The sequence below is a fragment of the Anarrhichthys ocellatus genome, unplaced genomic scaffold (assembly GCF_004355925.1).
Source record: "Anarrhichthys ocellatus isolate YVR2014 unplaced genomic scaffold, GSC_Weel_1.0 scaffold42, whole genome shotgun sequence".
In the NCBI taxonomy this organism is placed as follows: domain Eukaryota; kingdom Metazoa; phylum Chordata; class Actinopteri; order Perciformes; family Anarhichadidae; genus Anarrhichthys; species Anarrhichthys ocellatus.
In genome coordinates, this window is record NW_022280072.1 from 135,455 (window position 1) to 154,803 (window position 19,349).

The following is a 19,349-nucleotide window of genomic DNA, read 5'->3' on the forward strand; positions in this document are numbered from 1 at the left end:
AGAAAACTATTGAAGCTGATGAATATTACTCCCACAAGCAATCTCGCTGCCGCCCATTCATCGTCATTGTCTAGCTCATGAAAAAGGCATCCTCTCTCTAGTGCATGCCAGCAAGTGGAGAGCCTTGATACAAGCTTCCTGCCTCAGGAAATTGCTCTGGTTATTCCAGACAACGCTTATCTCTGCTTCTACAAACACACACACACACACACACACACACACACACGCCGCCGGTCTATTCAAAGATCACGTCAAAAATACATCTGCTCTTTCTTTTTTTTATCTATTATGAGCACCATGGTTGACTCACTTTGAGCTAAACAGTGAAATCATCACAACTCTAGGATGATCTTTTGGGAAAACCCCGCCACACGCTGAGCTGAGCCGAGCTGAGCTGGGCCGAGCTGAGCTGAGCCGAGCTGAGGGGAAACCCAGCCAACCACGTTTGGATCGAGCTGAGCGGAGCAGAGCTCGGCTGGACTAAGGTGATCGGGGCGGGGCTGAGGCGAAGCAAAGCAGCATTCAGTTGTGAGTGTTGGAGTCAGTAATTAGGGATCTGCTGGAGCTCGAATAACCACTCTGTATTCACAAGAGCTATTTATTTTCGGTGTGAGGGAACGCACACTTTTGATTCATGGATGCTGAGTTTATCCAAATATGGATTTTCCCTTTATACACAAAAGCACAGAGCAGGCGCCAGTTAATTGTGTTTGAGAAGCATATATGAGAAATGATGATTTCCTGATGTGATCAGAATGCTTGCGTAGTTGTAATGTGACATTAAAACAATAATAATAATAATTGAAAGGTCACTTTTGTTATGAGAACAAAGAAAAGGCAATTAGTGTCTCCGGTAGTTCTGTTCCTTCCTCGGAAAATCCCTCTTCGCTTTCCACTAATAAGCACAAATTAATTTTTCATGAATTCATAACTACATCAGCACACTAGCTATCAGGCAGCTATCAGGCTTATTGCTTTAGAACATGGTAAAACCTCAGCTTCTGCGTTGGGGAGTAATCATACAGAGCATTGTTTTGATGTACAAACAGAATTACTTGTATGCTGACATAAAACCACTGCACTGGAATCCAATTTTGTATTATTAATTAGAGCACAGTTGTTGTTTTTTAAATGAACAAACAACTCAAAGTGGCAGGAAAAGTCTTTGTCATAACATCCAAACTGCAGCTGACTTTTAAACCGGATCATCAGCGATGATCAATGCCTCTCTGATGGCTTTGATCTGTGAGCATTTTGTTCAACCTTAAAATTCATAATAAACACACTTTTGTTTAAATGCTGCACAATCCTTTACAGATGTGGCGATCCGGCATCACAGCGGACGTCTCTGTCTGCAAGGTGACGAAGAATGTTTCACGATGTAAAAGTAAACGCTGAAGAGATATCAGGGACGCTTTCCGCCAAAGCTACCGGAGATTATCTTTTGTAGCCCGGTCGATGCCGATGCCTTCATTTAGTTTTTAAAATGATGATTAGCCGGACGCCTTTTAAATGTTTTAAACACATTTAACAACGCTCTTGAGATGGATCCCTGACATTTTTATAATTATCAGCCAGTGTATGCAGAATGCATCTGTAATAAGTCAGTATTTATCAGTCTAGATCTGGTGTCGTTTAACCAAAAAGAAACAGGAAGTGTTCATTTTATCTTCTGTTTCACTATTGTTTCTATGGAATAAAAGAAAGATATGTTGTGAGATTCCGGTAAGAGATTTAACAAACCAGTTAAACTCAACCCACCTATCTAATAGAGGAAGACCATATTATTGGTCGATACTGGCTCATGATATAGATGCCGGTATTGGGTCATATATGATGTATCATCCTACATGTTACAGATGGGCACAGCTGTACAGATGGCTTACATTAAAGTGGCAACGACCATTTCCTAAATATAGCACACAGCCTACAACAGTGGTGCTCATGCTGTGTTCTCCCCTTGTGTTTTTGTTTCTTTCCCAAGGCCACTACTGCATGATTTTGTCATCTTTATTAGCATAGTGGTCCAGGCCCGTATGCTCATTGTACATTTAAATGTTATCATAGGGGAGGTTTCTTGGAGTGATCGGAGTAAAACCCTTTCATTGGATCTTAAATGTTGAATCTCTGCCTACCTCCTCCCATTGGTGGATGTACCGGATTAGTCTGGAGAGCCTCAGCAGCCGCAGCAGACTGAGGATCTTGGTGAAGCGGACAATGCGGAGCGCCCGGGCCGTCTTGTACATCTCCGAGTCCATCCCTCTCTCTACGATGAGGAAGATATAATCCACAGGTATGGAAGATACGAAGTCCACAACAAACCAGCTCTGCAGGTACTTCTTCTTGATCTTCTTGGGGTCGAGGATGATCTCGGTGTTGTCCTCGAACACGATGCCGGTCCGGAAGTTCAGCACCAGGTCCATGAGGAAGAAGGTGTCGGACACCACGTTGAAGAGGATCCAGGGAGTGGTGGTCTCTTCCTTGAAGAAGGTGATGCCCACGGGGATGATGATCAGGTTTCCCACCATGAACATCAGCATGGTGAAGTCCCAGTAGAACCTAAAGCAGGGGGGGTGGGGGGAGATGGTTAGAGACTGAGAGACAGTCAACCGTAAACACAGTGACGCTCTGCTTTTCTCACTCAGTGCACTGTATCTTCTCCTGGTGATGTAACCTAAACCATCTGACTCGGGACAAGGTCCAACCAAGGACAAGCAGAGAGACAGGAATATAACAGGAAATACAAGCTGGGTGCAGTTTATGTCAAATCAAAGGACAACAGACAGTGAAGCTACTGATGGAGGATGCCTCAGCAATTATCACAGCAATTGTGTCCCATGTTCAAATAACCGCTCCACAACGTTTAATCATACCACAAAATCCACCCGTGGTTTAGAGTTTTAAGCAGTGCACTATAAGAGCGACGCCTTGTGAGATGATTCGTCCATCAACAGAAAATGTATTTGTAACTATTTTGATGATCGATCAATCTTTAAGCTATTTTTCAAGCAAAAATGGCCAAATCTACTCCAGCGTTTCCAATGTGAGGATTTGCTGCTCTTCTTTATCTTATGTGATCTTAAACTGAATCGCTGGTCAGACAAAACATCACATTTACAGCAGTCATTTTCAGCTTCAGGAAAGTGGTTTTTTTCCACAATTTTCTGACATTTTATAGACCAAAAGATAAACTGACAAAATCATTGGGAGATTAGTCTTGCAGTCCTATGTGCTTTTGTCACGTTTTTTTTTTTTTTTTTAAACCTTGAGTTACACTTCTGTCTGATCAGCTGAAAGAACGCGAGAGCCTCCTAAGCAAAGGGAGGAACTGATTGAAGAGCGTTGCTGAGCCATGAATGTTCCCTCATATAATTCCCCACAAAAAAAACACTAATTCAGCATTATATGAAATCATAGTTTGATTGCAAAATCTGAGTCACAGCCAGGTGAGAGCTCAGATAGCTGGCTTTATCTTCAGACTGCTGCCGTTTTACAGTTGAGAGAATTGGAGGAGCTGTCCTTGGTGCTGAAACAGATGTTCAGACGCATTTATTTAACTCAAGAAATGTAACTTTTTCAACTTCCCGTCAAGTTTATCTTAGAGACGAAACTCATTAAAGGAAAGACTTTTAGTTACACCGATATATCGCAGTTACGTTACTATTTTAGTCTTCACCTGTCACTTAAATAGGGGAATGTGCATGGTTGAGATAGACAATTGCTCATATTATTTTACTGTCAATGAATTATCAAATTCTCCCACTAAGTTTCAAGGTGGCTAAATAAAAATATACACATACATATTGAGTATTAGTTGGATTTATTGTTTTATTTATTTCATCTTGGCTACAAGTGATTTCTATGGAGGACCTAAGAGCTTTTATTATTAACCTGAATATCCTATTACGTTTCTCATATAACGTTTGATGTGGAAAATGAGTACCAAGCAGTGTGTTACTTAAAAAATCCATAAAATTCAACACAGCACTTTGAGTGCCATGCAAAGCAATCTAAAGAGTATGCACTGGTTATGGACCTAACTCAATTTGACCCATACCTGAAGTCGCTGTATGGGTGGATAATCCAATTACCCGCTGACTTTACGCGCTCTTGCTCTTTCTCCACTGCCTTCTGGCTGCCAAACATGCGCAGGGAGAACTTGTTAACTCCGGGCTGAAGCATGGAACTAAACTGCCGCTGCATGTATGTCAGGTTCGCCCGGGAGTCTCCATCATCCGGCACTATCTGAGAGCCATCCTCAGCTTTGGAGAACGTGACAGAATTTCTCGACTGCTGACTCGGAGTCTGTCCTTTACTAGTCGGGGCTTTGGAGAAGGAAACTCTGGAGTCCTTTTTCTCCATCGCAGCCGCGGTCTTGACCTCGGCGCCCGGCCCCTGTGTCAGGGACCCCGCTGAAGTGATGGAGCCGTCCATGCTTGCAACCTGCCCCTTCCCGTCTTCAGCTGCCACTACTCCATACGCCTGCTTCTCCTGCCTTGAGATGAGAGAGGAGAGGCTCCCTGAACTGGTCGGGTCCCTTCTACAATCTCCGTTTTTGTTGCATATCATGCCGATGGCTCCCTCTGCTATCACGCCCACCTCGGGGAGTGCGTACCCTCCGGCAGCAGCATCCCTCCGGCACAACAGAGCAGAGGCTGCGCTGCCACTGACAGGTGCGGAGTCCTCGTCTCGCAGGAGCCACAGCTCGTGGTTGTTGGAGTTTTTGCGCGCAGTGGACGCGGCTCCGCCTCCTGGCGTGAATTTCTTCATCTCGGCTCCTCCGCTGCTCCCATGATCCTTGCGTCCGGACAAGCTGGTGGTGACTTGAGGTGGTCGAGGCTGCTGGAATTTGGGCTCCTCCTCGCCGCCGTCCATCACAGACAGAACAAAGACGGACAGACGGACAGGCAGGCAGACACTCCCCGCACCTTGAACCTGGCGAGACTGGGCGGCGGCCAGCCTTCTGCTTTCCACACACACGCATATACCCACACACCCCACTTTAGGATAACAGCGCACCGGTGGCGTTGCTATGGCTGCAACCTGGCTGCTGTTATAGTGTGTGTGTGTGTGTGTGCGCGCGCGCACAAAATAAAGATTGACAGTATTACATTTGGGCTGCAACTACACTTATTTTTAAAAAAAACTGTCAGTGTCATTAGAAACTTTATTTACATAATAAGCAAACAGATAGTATTATACATAAATAAACTCAACTGATAAGAGCGGGTCAAAGGTGAAAGGTGAAGGTCACAAAAAACCTTCACCTTTTTCCAACCTTCAAGTTTTCCATCTTCCGTCATTCACAGTTGATCTCAGGTAGACCATCAGCCAATAACCTACTCTGTCACGGTCAGGTGATCCACAGGCTTTCCTCACTGAGAGAGAGCTTGCATGAACAGCGTCTGCCTGTTGCTTGAGGTTGATAGTGTACTGGAGTCCTCCATTCTCGATTAAAGGGCTCCACCTTGTGGAGAAATACACGCGCTTCTTGGGAAATAGGCCTTTTTCTAACCGTAAGCAAAAATTAACTCGTTACAATGCATGACGCTTTTGTGACTCAATCCCTGAAACGGATGCATTATTATTTCCATTTAATTTTTGTTGCAGTCCTTTTTTTTTAATTTAATCATTCCAATGGGGCAAACATTTGGCTTCCATAAACCAAGATTAATCTAATTATAAACCTTCCTTTACACCGAGGAAATTCACAAGATAATCAGACACAAGCACAGCTCTATTGATATAAAGGGGATCATAAAACAGGCTGTCTGTTGGCTGTTATTGACAGTCTGTCTTGGCCTGAAACAGGGATTTGTGCACGCTAAGGTCAAAAAGGAAGCAAGGTTTAGGGCCATTTAGATAGAGCATTTAAAACTTTCTTTAAATTAATTGAGCCCGTTTAAGCCCAATGCGCACACATCCACACAGGAGTTATCTGAATCTTTGCTCTGCGCGTTATGACTGGAAACATGCAACAGTCTATATGAATAAAGCTATACTTATATACTCAACCACAGAAAATGCAGGTCGTTGTCAGTCAGACTGTAAGGTGACATGTTTTAGATTTCCTCTCTAAGCACGTTAGACTTGTAGTAGCTATGCTTATGTAATAGTTATCCACTGATACACTGACATTTGTCAAACAAACCGATTATCATCTTAAACTGTTTGGGCCTCGTCGTGCACAGAACGTCTTGACCCGCTGTTCTAAGTCACCCTTTGCTTTGAGAAGAAGTTGAGTAATCATCCATCCATCCATCCATCCATCCATCCATCTTCCTCCGCTTATCCGGGGTCGGGTCGCGGAGGCAGCAGGCTGACCCAGACTACCCTCTCACCGGCAACAGCGCCTGCTTTACTGCTGCAGCCGCACCGATCCGTCTGTCGATCTCCCGCTCCATCTTACCCTCACTCGTGAACAAGACCCCGAGATACTTGAACTCCTTCGCTTGAGGTAGGCACTCCGTCCCCACCTGGAGGGAGCAATCCACCGGTTTCCGGCAGAGAACCATGGCCTCAGATTTGGAGGTGCTAACTCTCATCCCCGCCGCTTCACACTCGGCTGCAAACCGCCCCAGTGAATGCTGGAGGTCACGATCCGAGGAGGCTAACAGGACCACATCATCTGCAAACAGCAGAGAGGCGATCCCGAGACCCCCGAACGTCAGGTTCGGGGGTCAAACGTTGAGTAATCAAACATGTAAAATCGAATACCTTTATTCAGTTTGTGCAAGTTGTACAACAGCTGGGGTTCCATGTACTCGGATGGTACAACAATGGTACACAATTCTGGCTAGGTCTTTTTATTAATCCGTTTAACTCTGCAACGGTAACATCCAATCACAACACTAATCAGATTAAATGGAACATTTGGCTTCTGAATCATCTACAGTGACAGGAACAGAGACGATGGACCAACAATCGCACACAAACCACAGCGAGTGAGAAAAGAAGAACTAAATGTTTCATCTGCTTTTACTAAATTCAAACAATTACTGCGTAGTATTTAAGTTGCATTCAACAGAAGTAACAGACAGCTCTTGCACTTGGTCCATAACATTATATTTTTATTCAGGATGAGACATCGGCAAAAGAAACGTCGGTGAGAAAACCGGTGGCAATTAAAACTTCCGATACAAAATATGGGATTCGTAAATAAAAGCTCGACTTAAAGAGGGAAAATACTTTTATACTAAAATTAACTAATTTATCACAGCAACAAAACTTTGCAGACATTAAATGATCATTTCTGTAGATTTATACACAAAAGATAAATGGTGCTTGTTGGCGTTTAAGTAAAGTTTAAAACTATGCAAAAGGGAGAATTTGCAACGGCGTAGGAGCAGGTCAACGCTATGAGTGTGGCAGTGAAGTACTCTGAACAGAACTTGTCCTTCTTTACAAGTAACAATTCCAGATTGGAGAACACAAAAGCAAAGACTGTGAGGTCAGTGTAGGAAGCATCAACAGAAAACAACCACAAAGAGGCATTCGTCACATGAACCATCTATGATTTTACAACACACTTTCCTATAACGGCGTTTTAACTCATGCAATATTTGCCCTCTGGACCTCAAGCAGAAATTACTTCACACTATGTTCTGTGGCTGCACAATGTGGAGAAGAAGATAGAAGAAAACAAAAACAAGAACAAATCTGACAGTTTCACAAAAAGGTACTTTTAAATTTGCAGGGTGCACAGTAGAATGTGCCACACGACAGCTGAATCCTGGACTGCCATCTGGAACATAAAAAAAAAAAAAAAAAAAAGAGTTTCAAGAAAGATGAATTTTAGCCGTTTGAAGAACCCATATTCTATTTTTGTTTATCCCCTGTATACTGTTTCCATGTAGAGAGGTAGAGAACACAGGAAGTTACATTTCAAGAACGTCAGAGTCTCACTCACCTCTTTCAGATTTTAATTGGAATTCCTCTGCCTCACATTCTTGTCTTTGTGATTTTCAGCAGAATTGCTCTTCCTGAAAAACAAAGAAACATGAGTTCTGTAAAAAAGACAAAATCTTTTGGAGACTGAGGATACTGAGCTGCTGACTGTACTTACAGGGGAGCAGCTCCTGAGTCGTCATCTGTCAGCGATCAATGGAGGGCAAAACAAAAAACCAAGAGTCAGTTAAGTGTTACTAGTTACTGGTGTGAGCAAAAACGTGCCATCCCCCTCCCCAACACACGATGGTAGCAAATGTTAGAACATGACATCCTCTGCATCACGACTCCAATGAGATTATGATCAAATCCAACTGAACATGAGCTGAAGCATGCCCACCCTCTTCCGACAATGAATGACAACTAAACCCGTAGAAAAGCATTTTACGCAGCAATTCCACACAATCATAGTCTATAAGACACAGTACTAACGGTCACTGAACAGACTGCTGTATGTTTCCTTCAGAGAGGTCTCATAAGATTTGAACATTGCCATTCATGAACATTTCACACATTGTCCAGAGACCCCTAGCTTCACAGAGGATCATGCAGCACAAGCAAAGGACACCAAAGGGACACTGCAGTCGCCGTGTTAAGATCCTCTGAACTGGCCGAGCTAACAGACAACCTGGCGGGTACAGAGGCAGAGGTCACACCAGAGCAAGAGCACGTATTGACAAAGTCTCTGAGGCCAAATGGTGAATGAGACAAATATAAATGATGCACTGACCTTAAGAGGGTGGCCTATCAGATATCATGCATAAAGAGTACAAGATGCAGAGGGCATGCAGACAGAATGCTGAAACTTCTCACTTTTCAACCTGTTCAAGTTCATGTCAAACCATTACACTAGCTTATGTGTCTCATTCGACTCTTTCATTGGCTCAAACACGTGATCGTTTTCTTTTTTTAAAAAAAAGGACCAATAGAAGGTGGAAGGAAAACTTTTTAAAGCTTGCTCTGATTGCAGGGCCAGTGAAAGAGTGACCAAATCTTTGAGCGCATTCCTCTTAGAAGTGGCGACTATGAAAGCAGTTCATTCAGACTCCCATAGCTTTCTGTTCCACGCGGTCATCTCAGCTCAACCACTTCAGTCTGACATGCAGTGTTGTCCACTTACCAAAATGCAAAATCAGCAGCGAACAGAGAAGTAAAAATGTAAATAATAAAAAAGGTTTCTATCACAGATCGTTTATACAAAAGGAGGGAAGCCAACTCCTGATCTTTATTCTAAAAATGTAAATAATAGCAAAACAATAAGGGTTCATATTGAATGCATGCAACTACAGTCTGCACATCCCACGTAAATTAAGAGTTCCGATTCGTTATTTCCAGGACCGAGGAAAGTTCAAATCAATATTTGTGAGCATGAGCCACTCCCTCTCAAAGCCAGAAACCAGAGAAGCAAAGTTTGTGACTTGATGGCCGGTTAGAGACGGTGTCTGTACTCAAAGATCACGAGCAAAGAGAGAAGCTTAACTCTGTAACACCACCGGACGACAGCGAGTGTTTGTTAGTCCCAAGAACGCCAACAGAGTGATTCGTTCTGCATCTAACGGCTCGTGCGACGTCAATATCACATTATCTAGTTAAGGTTTCATCGATATCATATAAATAATTTATACTCTTTAATTTATACACTGGGCCCTCGGATACAGTGACAAAAAACGGATCCGTTTGTAAAACCAAAGCGTGACGTGGGAGACAACCTGCGCCAGTAAAGGCTCCAAAACATGTGGTGAGAAATATGACCCTGAATATATTAAGTTTAGATTTATAATGGCAGATCTAGGCTGGTTATTAACGCGGAAAGAGGCTGAACATAAATGTACAGTTTACAGGTGATCCTCTGAAGTGGGTCTTAAGCTACAAAAGGTTGAGAACCGCTGACCTATAACATCTTTCCCCATTCATTTCTAATGGGGCAGTTCCAGACTTATAATCAAAATCACAAACTTTAGAACTGTAGTCTTTTGGAGAGAGTCGTTCATGTTAACTTATGTTTGGACTTTCTTAGATCATAGGAATAACATAAATAATATAATATAAATAATATAAATGGGCTTCGTTGTCCTTAAGGAACAAAGCTTTTCTTTAACAGCCTCCAACTTTCCACAAGTGAGTCTACAGTTTGATGCATTTCTATCTTACTGGAAGTTAAATGACTTCAAAGAGACTCTTTTTCTTTCAGCCACACATTACGACAGAGGAGTTGAGTGCATGTTGAGAAATGACCGTATCTCCCCTGAAAATACAGATTTACTTCCTGGCTAACTATTTATGACATGAGGGTATTTTGCCAAACCTGTGTAATTAGTAAAACAGCAAAAAGTTTTGTAATTCATCAAATTCTGAGGTCTGTTCAGACCGTAAACAGCATAGTGTTAAAAAAGGGAGAGAACTGGTGGTTGCATGATTGCTTCAGGCATCGGTGAGAAGATCAACAGCCTTTACAGTGCTATGAGACAAGACAACCGAGGTATTGCTTCTGTAATCATGTCATCTAATGCTTTAAAGTAAGACAAAACGGTTGAATGAACCTACTAAAGCAACAAAGTCATGTGAATTTGAACACATTTGACTGACTAATGCAGCGCCATGTCAGACGATCCACTCATTTGCCAAGACTCGCCTGTATTTTTTTGTTTTTTTGTCTAAACCCTGTATACAGTATGTAGTGGTGGAGGCAGCATGGCGTGCGTACGTACCGTCAGTGACCTCATCAGGCTTTCTCCTCTTCTCATAGATGAAGATGATGGTCACCAGGATGATGACCTCGGCCACGATGCCGAGGAAGGGCCAGAGAGCAGCCAACCGGCTGCGGACACGCAGGTAGATCTTGTCGCTGTTTGTGCCGAGCTCGTTGGTTCCGGAGCAGACGTAGTTGCCGATGTCGTTTCCGATGCTCAGGTCATTGACGGTCAGAGTGGTCTTGTTCGGGGTGCTCTTGATCTCATATTTGTCACTAGTGCCGTTGATGATAGGCTGCGGGTTGTTAGTGAAGGAGTTAGTAACGCAAATTGCAAGACAGGTGTGACCATTCCGCATTGCTTCATTGTATTTCACAAGTGAAGTACTGGACATGCATCATTTGCAACTTATGAACCATTAGTTTAGTTTAATGTCCTCTGGTTTAGAACTGTAGATCAAAAACATAAATACATCATTTTAAGATAATCAAAATTACAAGGGTAAGAGACGCATACCGTTTGGGAGCCATCTTCCTCTTTGAACCAGGTCCAGTCAGTGGGCAGTGGATAGCCGTGACTCACACAGACCACCACCCCTTTGTCGTTCTCATTGCCGTGCTCAGAGTGCTTGTAGGCAGCAACATGGGGAAGTGCTGCGGCAAGACGACAAACACGTTCAAATTAGAACGGGAAAGTTTGTGATCGAAATAAATGAACATTTATTCTGGACCAAAATGCACTTTACATAAGAACTTGAAACCAAGAGGCGACTGGAATGTTTCTAGAGCTCCGACATAATTCCCATAGTTCACATTGTTTTCTGGTGAAAACATTCCTCTGAAGCTGAACTGGAATTAATTGTCAAACCGTCACCCTCATAATTATTCTCTTATCTGCTGCATGTGCAGATGACACCCAGTTTTCAGCTGCGTTGGGCACATAATCACTTTTCTTAATGGTTGATGTATAGTCTTAAATATTAGCAGGGCTTATTGTTGATGCTTCCAGGAAATGTGCTGCCTTTTGACATTGAATCTTAAGTATATACTATATTTTATATAAAGACTACCAAATCTGTAACTATAAAAGCATAACATTTGCAACCGAGTTAGCTAAAACCCCCCACGTAAACATCGATGTGTGATATTGATGAAATAACTTACTTTTGACTTCAATCGTCTGCTTCACCTCTGGTTCGGTCAGGAACACACATTCATACTTTCCTCCAGAACTGTGGGTGATCTTGTCCAGACTGTGGAAAGAGAAAGAAGGAAGGATTTGAGAATTCCTTGCAAGAACACAAACCTCTGCAGGCCGAGCGACCGAGCATATAGCAGGTGGTGACTTGTGAACAATTCACTTTAATGAAAGCGATTAGTTTTCCACTTGGCTAAGTAGAAAATTCACAAAAGAACCCTGTTTATGTTCAAGGGCAAGGGGGGGGGAAATTAAGCTGCTTGTCCATGCAACAAATATTTCAAATTTCCCCCAGTAATCACAATACTGCCATTGTTTGATGTTGATGTCCCGTACTGCTCCGCTCGCTCACCCTAATGGGGAATTAAGGTCAGGGCAAGTGAGCACAGTGCTCGGGGCGCTTATCCCGGCTGCCAAGACTACCGGCAAAGCTGCACGAATGCACGGTCCATCTCAGCGAATGCTTGAATGGCGCCCCTAGCTTTGCTGCTAATGGGAGGCAGCCAGCGAGAATGGTGAAAAGGGGGGAGGGATGCCCTACGAGCAAGATGCAAAGTGCGAGGGAGAGAGATGGATATTGACTGTAGTAACGGAGACGGACGGTATAAGAATGGAATAAAAGGACTAGAGCAAGACATGCAAGGCCAACATAGCTGACTTTTAAGCAGAGAAATGGTTAAATGTCTTTAAGTATTTAAGCCATGCCATTTTATTGTTGGGTTTATTTATCCAGTACAGCGAATTGCACTGTTGTCTTGAACATAAACAGGGAATTCTTCTGCTTTACAAGCTAGCAGGAAACAGCATATAAAAGCAAACATTATTCAAGACAAACCATGAGAGGATGAGTGAAGTTATAGTGACGTAGTAACTGCAGGGCAGATCTGCCCATATGGCACTCTGATGAAGCTACTTACCGGAAGCTTGTGTATGCAGTGGCGTCGGCTGACTGGGAAGCTTCAATGAGCTTTCCGTTGTGCATCCAGTGGGAGCCCTTGACTGGAAGGCTGGACTCCGTCAGGTTGCAGCTGAGGACTGCGGAGGTCTGGTTGCTGACCTCCATGGGGTCAGTAACGATTGTTGGGGCTTCAGATAAACAGAAGGGGGGGGGAGATTAATTATTTATCATCATTTTCTAAACATAACCGACAGACAGTGCTGCCCTACAAAAGGAAAAACAACTTGTAACTACATATTTGGTCAAAATTGTGTTTTAACCTGTATTTGACAACTTCTACGACATTAAAAAAAAAAAATGCTATAGAGGTCTGTAATATCCGTGAAAATAACTTGAAGCAAAACAGTATCTGCAATGTTTGTAGTTACAGCACTTTTCCTTTGTAGGGCAGAACGGTGGTCTTAATACCCTTACACTTTATTATTTTTAAGCATAATTTGCATTTGATCTCTTAACACTCAAGAGTTGTCTTTACAGAAATTAATGACTTCATGGCTGCCCTCCACTCACAGCTAAGAAAACCAAGGTCGGCAGAGAGCAAGAATTCAACCCTGAGACGACAGCACCTTTATTTCCTCTCAGCCAGGGTGCTCCGGGAATTTGTTGACACAACTGTTGAGTGTGAAGTGGTCAAGTGGAAATCAAAGCAGAATTAGCCACTAAGTCCTTTGAATTATCCTCCCACTTGCCAAGTTTGAGACGAAAACAAATCCGTTCTCCGGAGTTAAACCAAGAAAACAGCATGACACAAGTTCCGAACAAACGCTCAGAACTTTCCTAGAAACAGGTGGAAAGAGCTCCCAAAAAGGGGGAGATCTGTCCCACCAACAGTAGAATGGGGGAGGGAGGGAGTGGAGAAAAGGAGATGTACCGGAAATCTAGCAGATACAATAGTCTACAACAAGGTCAGGGGGGAGAAAATCTTTTTTTTTTTTTTTAACGTGCAGAAGAAGCAACAAGAGGAGAATGAAGTGGTATCACTGCCAATCACATGATAACGTACAATAAATATGTATTTTTGTTTCAACTGGGTGAAGAAACTGACCAATTCTTTAAAAATTGACAAAATAATACTGGACCACAAGGCAGAAATATACCCCATGGCTGAGCATGTATTTTTAATAATGAGTTGCCATCTTCTGTGCCTACAGTTGAGTAGGTTATAAGCCACAGGGATGGTCTACAAGCATTAACAACAAGGGGCAACGCCAATGTTAGTATCAATGAAGGAAAACAAATATCTACCAAGACGCTACAGTAATCTGACACCCTTTTTTCTTTAAACAATAAAAATATTCATATTTTGTTCATAAGCAATACCTCATTCTATCAAGGATCGCATTGGAAAGAAGCAGACAAGCTTTTTATCCTCGACAATTTCTGAAAAATTGTACACGGCGGCCATTTCCTATATTTATTTATTTTTTGTTTAAGAATTTTTCTTCAGGAGCCATTGGCAAATTTCAAACCTTATGCCCAGTATTATATGCAAGAAAACCTGTCATAGTGGAACCTAAGTCTTGAAACAAAAAAGGCATCAGATTGAAGACACGTTATGTGACCGGTAATACAGGATTAGGGAGCGGCCCGGCACGCTTTATGACCAGGTTCGGATTCTACTACAGGGACAGTCTTGGAGCTTTTGAGGAGAGGAGAGGGAGAGCGTAGACTGGGGAAGGCAGGATGGAGAGGGTATTGGACCGGGAAGCATGGGAGTCAAGTGTCCAGGACTTCACTAATGAGACAACAGCCGAGCTACTTTGACCGTAGTCTCCTCGTGCTTCCTCCGCCACTCACTTTCGATCACAATAATGTTTGCCTGTGAGCGGATCCACTTGATTTTGGGCGTCTTCTTCAGTTCATTGCGGTCGGGGTCATTGGAAGCGCGGCACTCGTATGTGCCGGAGTCGTTGAGGGTGAGGCTAGTGAGGTGAATGGTGCTCGTGGCGTGCGCTACGTACGTGGCGTTTATTAGCACACAGCCGTCCCGTGCCCCGTCAAAGAGCTGGGTGAAGGTCTCGTTGGGCTCTTCGCCCTCTACAAACCACCACTGCACCTCGGGGATGGGGGTCCCTATCACCTCACAATGCAGAGCTGCCCCGTCACTGATCAGCTTCATCTGAGACAGGGGACACTTGATGAAGCCCGCTGAGCACCGTTTACAGTAATCCCAGCATAGAGAGATTTTATTTATTTTATTTTAATGTGGTGAGTTTAAAGCAAGCCAGTTGATTTCATGGATTGGTGATAAAAGGCCGTGATGGAAGAAAGGCAAGCAAACAGGAAAGAAAGAAAGAAAAAGAAACAAAGTTAATAAAAACACAAATGAAATGAAAACATGAAAGCATGCACATAGAAATAGATTTTCATCCAATTATTTTTGGGGAAATGTTTGATCATTCCTGGTCCTCTGACCCATCAAGATGAAAATAAGAAATTAACATAAAAAGCAATTAGGGACGACCCGAGCTGATTCAGATAACAATATGGGAGCGCAACATCAAGCATACACTCGGTTTCCAATTTATTACATACAGCAAGCTTCATGAAGGTTATATATTTATTTATTTTTGTTCAAACTGTTTTAGAAAGGTGTTGACTCAATGTTATGATAATTTTGGAGGCTGTAATTTGTGTTGCAGTTGAATTGTATTGCATTACACTTGGAGGCGTTTCTAACGTTTTGTCCATTTACATCAATGAGAGTAGACTACTAACAAGTTTAATTTACCAAATTAAGTTCATTTATATGGGTGTTTGTTTCGTTTAAAAGGCTTTAAAATCAATTACTGAATAATAAGGGTTGGGCCTGGGGGCAAAAATGCGGGATCAAGACATCCCTAAGGCAGGTAAAGCAAAAGAAGAAATAACAAAACATTTAAAGCATCCAATAGCATTCCCATGAAATCAAAACAATGAATGAACAGAACATGAAAAGCAGATGAGGTTGAAATGAAAAAAACATTTCACATTATAAAATTAAGTAAAAGAATCCATGGAACGCTTAGGACATGCACGCATTTCGGGCTGGCGTGTTTTCTCTGCTGTGCCTCGTGTCACCCAGCAGTGATCAGGGAGTTAAACCGCGCGTGTGCACGCGCGCGCACACACACACACACGCACACGCACGCACGCACGCACGCACGCACGCACACACCCTATTTTTCATGCAGACTATGCACATGAAATCAATGTGAGTGGAAGTCAAAACTGTCAATCCCCACTAAGGAAAACATTCAGCACTTCCCATCAATGCATTTATATGAGAATAACAATATGGCTGACTTATTCTCAGGGGACACGATAATGTCACAGATAGTTTCCTTCCCAGTATCAAAGTTCTCCACATCCATAGCAGGCAGTGGGGGGGGGGGACTTGTTTGGCCACTCAGTGGTGGTCAGAGGGGGGAGGTTATACACATAGGTGGGTACGGAGAAAAATAACATTCTCACGCTGCAGGCTAACACACAGCCAGCTTGTTCCCTGCTCTCAGGAAAATCCGTAGCTCACAAAGAGCAGAGAAAAACAGGACTGGGCCCGAGGTACCAACATGAACAATGAGTTAATCCACGACAACCATCAACTCGCATATCGGGGGTTTCTCCCCATTTTACACGCGCACCCTTTCTTTACATTCTCTTGATTAAGATACACTAAATTTTGTGTTGGAGAACTTCAATTTTCAAAACCCTTTCAACCAAAACTGTCAGCAGATATCAATTAAAGACCAAACAAAACAGGCAGACTTGTGAATTTGTAAAAAGGAGCCTCAGTCTCTGCATGTAACGTTTGTAGCTTAGTGACTTCCACCACTGCTATCAAAAGGTCACCTTCATAGCACATGCTGAAAGAAAGTTCAAAAACAAATAGTCTAGGCCCTAGTCCCAACTGAACAGATGTAAACCACAGGAATCTGCCTTTAGCCCTCTGCTCTTTAACATGAGAACCAGCAACATGTTTTTCCAGTGGATATTCTATGTTTACCTATGCTCAACAAACATGCTAGATGCCCAAACAATGAACAAAAAAAAAAGCCTGGAAATCTATTTATTTAACCAAACGGGAAGACAGAGAATTGTTACCCAAAAAAGAGCTGCAAATAAGCCCACACTATGGGGATACATGCTTTATCTTCATAGAGTTTGTTTTCATTCAACCAGCTGGTTGAAAATTAAATAGACAAAAGGCTATACACAAAGACTAAAACGATTTTAATACTCAACTAACAAAAAGTGTATTGAATTTTTTTTACACCAAACAGGAAAATCTAGAACAATTCAACATCCTTTCCAACAGAAGATGGATGCCGTTGGTTTCAACACTATGACAGCAGTGACGCATGGAAGCAGACACTTTGTAAAGCTTTCAATTCAGCATTGTATTATTTGGTAACGGTCTAATATTTTAATTCAGCTGTGGTGGACCACAGAATTGTCACCATTATAGGAAGGATGTCAACTCCCACAGCCAAAAGAGCAACAACCCGTCACTGTCGGTGCTACTGCTTAGACTTTAGGCTTTCATTGTTGAAGGATAATTTAGGTGAGAGCAGGTTAAGCAGCTGGGAACTCAAAATGGTAGTCAATAACAAAAATGACTCCATATTCAACACCATTTACCAAATTACTTGGACTAAAAGCCCCGGCACTTAAAATAGATGTCTGCCTTTGTCACACCTTGCCTATCTGCCTCGTAACCCAGTTAAGCTCGAGAAGAAGCTGAATCTCCAGGGAAATCTAATTTTACTCCTGATCTACTCAGAGCCGTGGTTATTAAAGCAGGAAACATTCAGCGGCATGAAGGATCCTTGTACGCGTTTGATGCACGATAAAGGCTGCATTCGATTTTCAAAGTACATGGTTTTACAACATATTATGTCAGTGTATGTACTTGCTCATCTATCTTAAATGCCTTAGGATGACAAAACAGGGGGGAAATGACTCAGTTTGGATGTTTTGAAGTGTACTTAAATAATTATGGGGAACTCCTTCAGTGCTAAAACTCAACTCAGCAAAGGAAGCTCAAAGCTATTTCAAAATTATTCCATTTTAAGTTTAGATTTACGGTTAGAACGTAGTTAAGTGAAAGGCGTTACCGTCATGAAAACAAACAAGACATTAACATTTTGACTGAATCAGTCCTCTTGGTATAAACACTGTATTATGTGTTGACTATCATATTTTAAGACTTGCATTTGCTAACAGAGAAAAAAAATAAGCCCCTAAGCAGCACGATGAATATTCCTCCCACCTAATTCCGAGGGAGCATGTCTGATATTTTTTCTATAATAGCTGTCGTCGCAATGCTGACAGTCACGTGACACATCCAATAAATAACTGGTTGTGATCACTGTAACCAAGCAAAGAGCTGAGTGTGAAGAAAATGTAGCTCTGTGTCCTGTAACCTTAATCAATGGAGAACCAGGTGGACAAACTGATACTCATCACAGGGATTAATTAGGAGTACTGGGTCAAAAGACAAAGAACCTCATCTGCATGCATGCCTTTTATTGATTAGCTGTGTCCGACTGATTTATATGTTTAATGGCCTTCCATACGTATTAAATAAACCAATAAATAAGAACAAGCAAATGGCTGTCAATTCTAACGCTACACGCTAACGTTAGTGCTCTGGTTCCTACAACACTGTGCGGAGGAAACACTTACCAAAAAAGGACTTTTTACACCTTTAGGGTGTAAGTGAAAACGACAGTTAACGTTAATTCCTAATGTATAGCATCCCTTTTGTAACGTTACGCAACTAATTACGAGGTTAGTGGACACCAACTGCCACAACCACCATGTTTAAAAATTAGCGTTAGACCTCACGTGACCGAATATCTAACGTTAAATACCTTTCTGGAGGGAAAGAAATGAGACATAAAAAGATAGATAAATACATTTAGCAGTTGTGTAACATTATTTTAAATGTAGTCACGAAACGGCCGGTTAACCGTCCCGAGTGCAAATTAGCAATAACACGAAATGCAGCTAACTGTTAGCGCTAATACGTGAGTTTCTTACTAACGTTACTGATACATTTTGTAACGGCTGCTATAAAAAAAAAAAAAAAAAAAAAAGATGTCTGACATATAAAAACAAATACAACTGCCGTAACGTTAACGAGGCAGGAATCGGCGTGAACATGTTAAATGTTCGTGGTTCAGGGCAAAGTCTTTCACCAACATGGCTGACATACTAGATTCTTACCTGTGGACGCGTTGGCTCGCCAACATCCCAACAGCAGGGCGCTGACAGCCCACAGCAACTTCATGGCGGATAGTTTAGTATTTTACTAAAAAGCGGCGAATAAACGCAATGTTATTAAGCTACGACGGGGTGAGTCTTCTTCCTCTTCCGCTGAACGATCCACAGTGGAGTCGGTCGTCCTCTAGTTGCACCTCGCGCGAGCGCCCTGAAAGAGCACGTACAATATGACGTGCTGTTTAGAGGCGTGGTCACGTGACTCACACTAGTCTCCACTCTTAAAGAGACATTTAAACTAATCATATTCGAATGTAAATTGGCAAAAACAGACTAGACTCCACTCTTAAAGA

General features: G+C 42.5%; 2 protein-coding genes across 4 annotated transcripts in view; both read right to left on the bottom strand.

Annotated features, from left to right (window-relative positions):
- The window catches only part of hcn2b (hyperpolarization activated cyclic nucleotide-gated potassium channel 2b), a 44,185-nt gene extending 37,876 nt beyond the window's left edge, over positions 1–6,309 (bottom strand). Inside the window, exons 1-2 of the mRNA XM_031868299.1 lie at positions 4,058–6,309; positions 2,136–2,559 (exon numbers count right to left, since the gene is read on the bottom strand). Coding sequence (XP_031724159.1) covers positions 2,136–2,559; positions 4,058–4,875 — 1,242 coding nt within the window. The 5' untranslated portion in view covers positions 4,876–6,309. The remainder of the gene's footprint in view (positions 1–2,135; positions 2,560–4,057) is intronic.
- Positions 6,310–6,704: 395 nt separating this feature from the next.
- bsg (basigin) lies at positions 6,705–19,205 on the bottom strand. Of its 3 annotated transcripts, none has more exons than XM_031868468.1 (8): positions 19,003–19,205; positions 12,752–12,920; positions 11,801–11,889; positions 11,154–11,290; positions 10,656–10,932; positions 8,066–8,078; positions 7,910–7,982; positions 6,705–7,744 (listed from the first exon to the last, which is right to left on the bottom strand). In XM_031868468.1, exons 1-7 carry the CDS (start codon positions 19,064–19,066, stop codon positions 7,922–7,924), a joined length of 810 nt encoding a protein of 269 aa, XP_031724328.1. In that variant the 5' UTR covers positions 19,067–19,205; the 3' UTR covers positions 6,705–7,744; positions 7,910–7,921. The 3 variants fall into 3 exon arrangements, with proteins under 3 accessions (XP_031724328.1, XP_031724326.1, XP_031724327.1); XM_031868466.1 differs by having other exon boundaries at positions 8,066–8,090; positions 19,003–19,204; XM_031868467.1 differs by lacking the exon at positions 6,705–7,744 and having other exon boundaries at positions 7,906–7,982; positions 8,066–8,090.
- Between the last annotated feature and the right edge of the window lie 144 nt (positions 19,206–19,349).

Bases quoted from the DNA above. Each gene is read 5' to 3' on its own strand.
- bsg (XM_031868466.1), bottom strand. From the start codon at position 19,066: ATGAAGTTGCTGTGGGCTGTCAGCGCCCTGCTGTTGGGATGTTGGCGA. The intron at 11,890-12,751 runs GTAAGTAGCTTC...CTCTTTCCACAG, and splicing joins ACTGCATACACAAGCTTCCG to TCTGGACAAGATCACCCACA. The intron at 10,933-11,153 runs GTATGCGTCTCT...AACAACCCGCAG, and splicing joins AGGAAGATGGCTCCCAAACG to CCTATCATCAACGGCACTAG.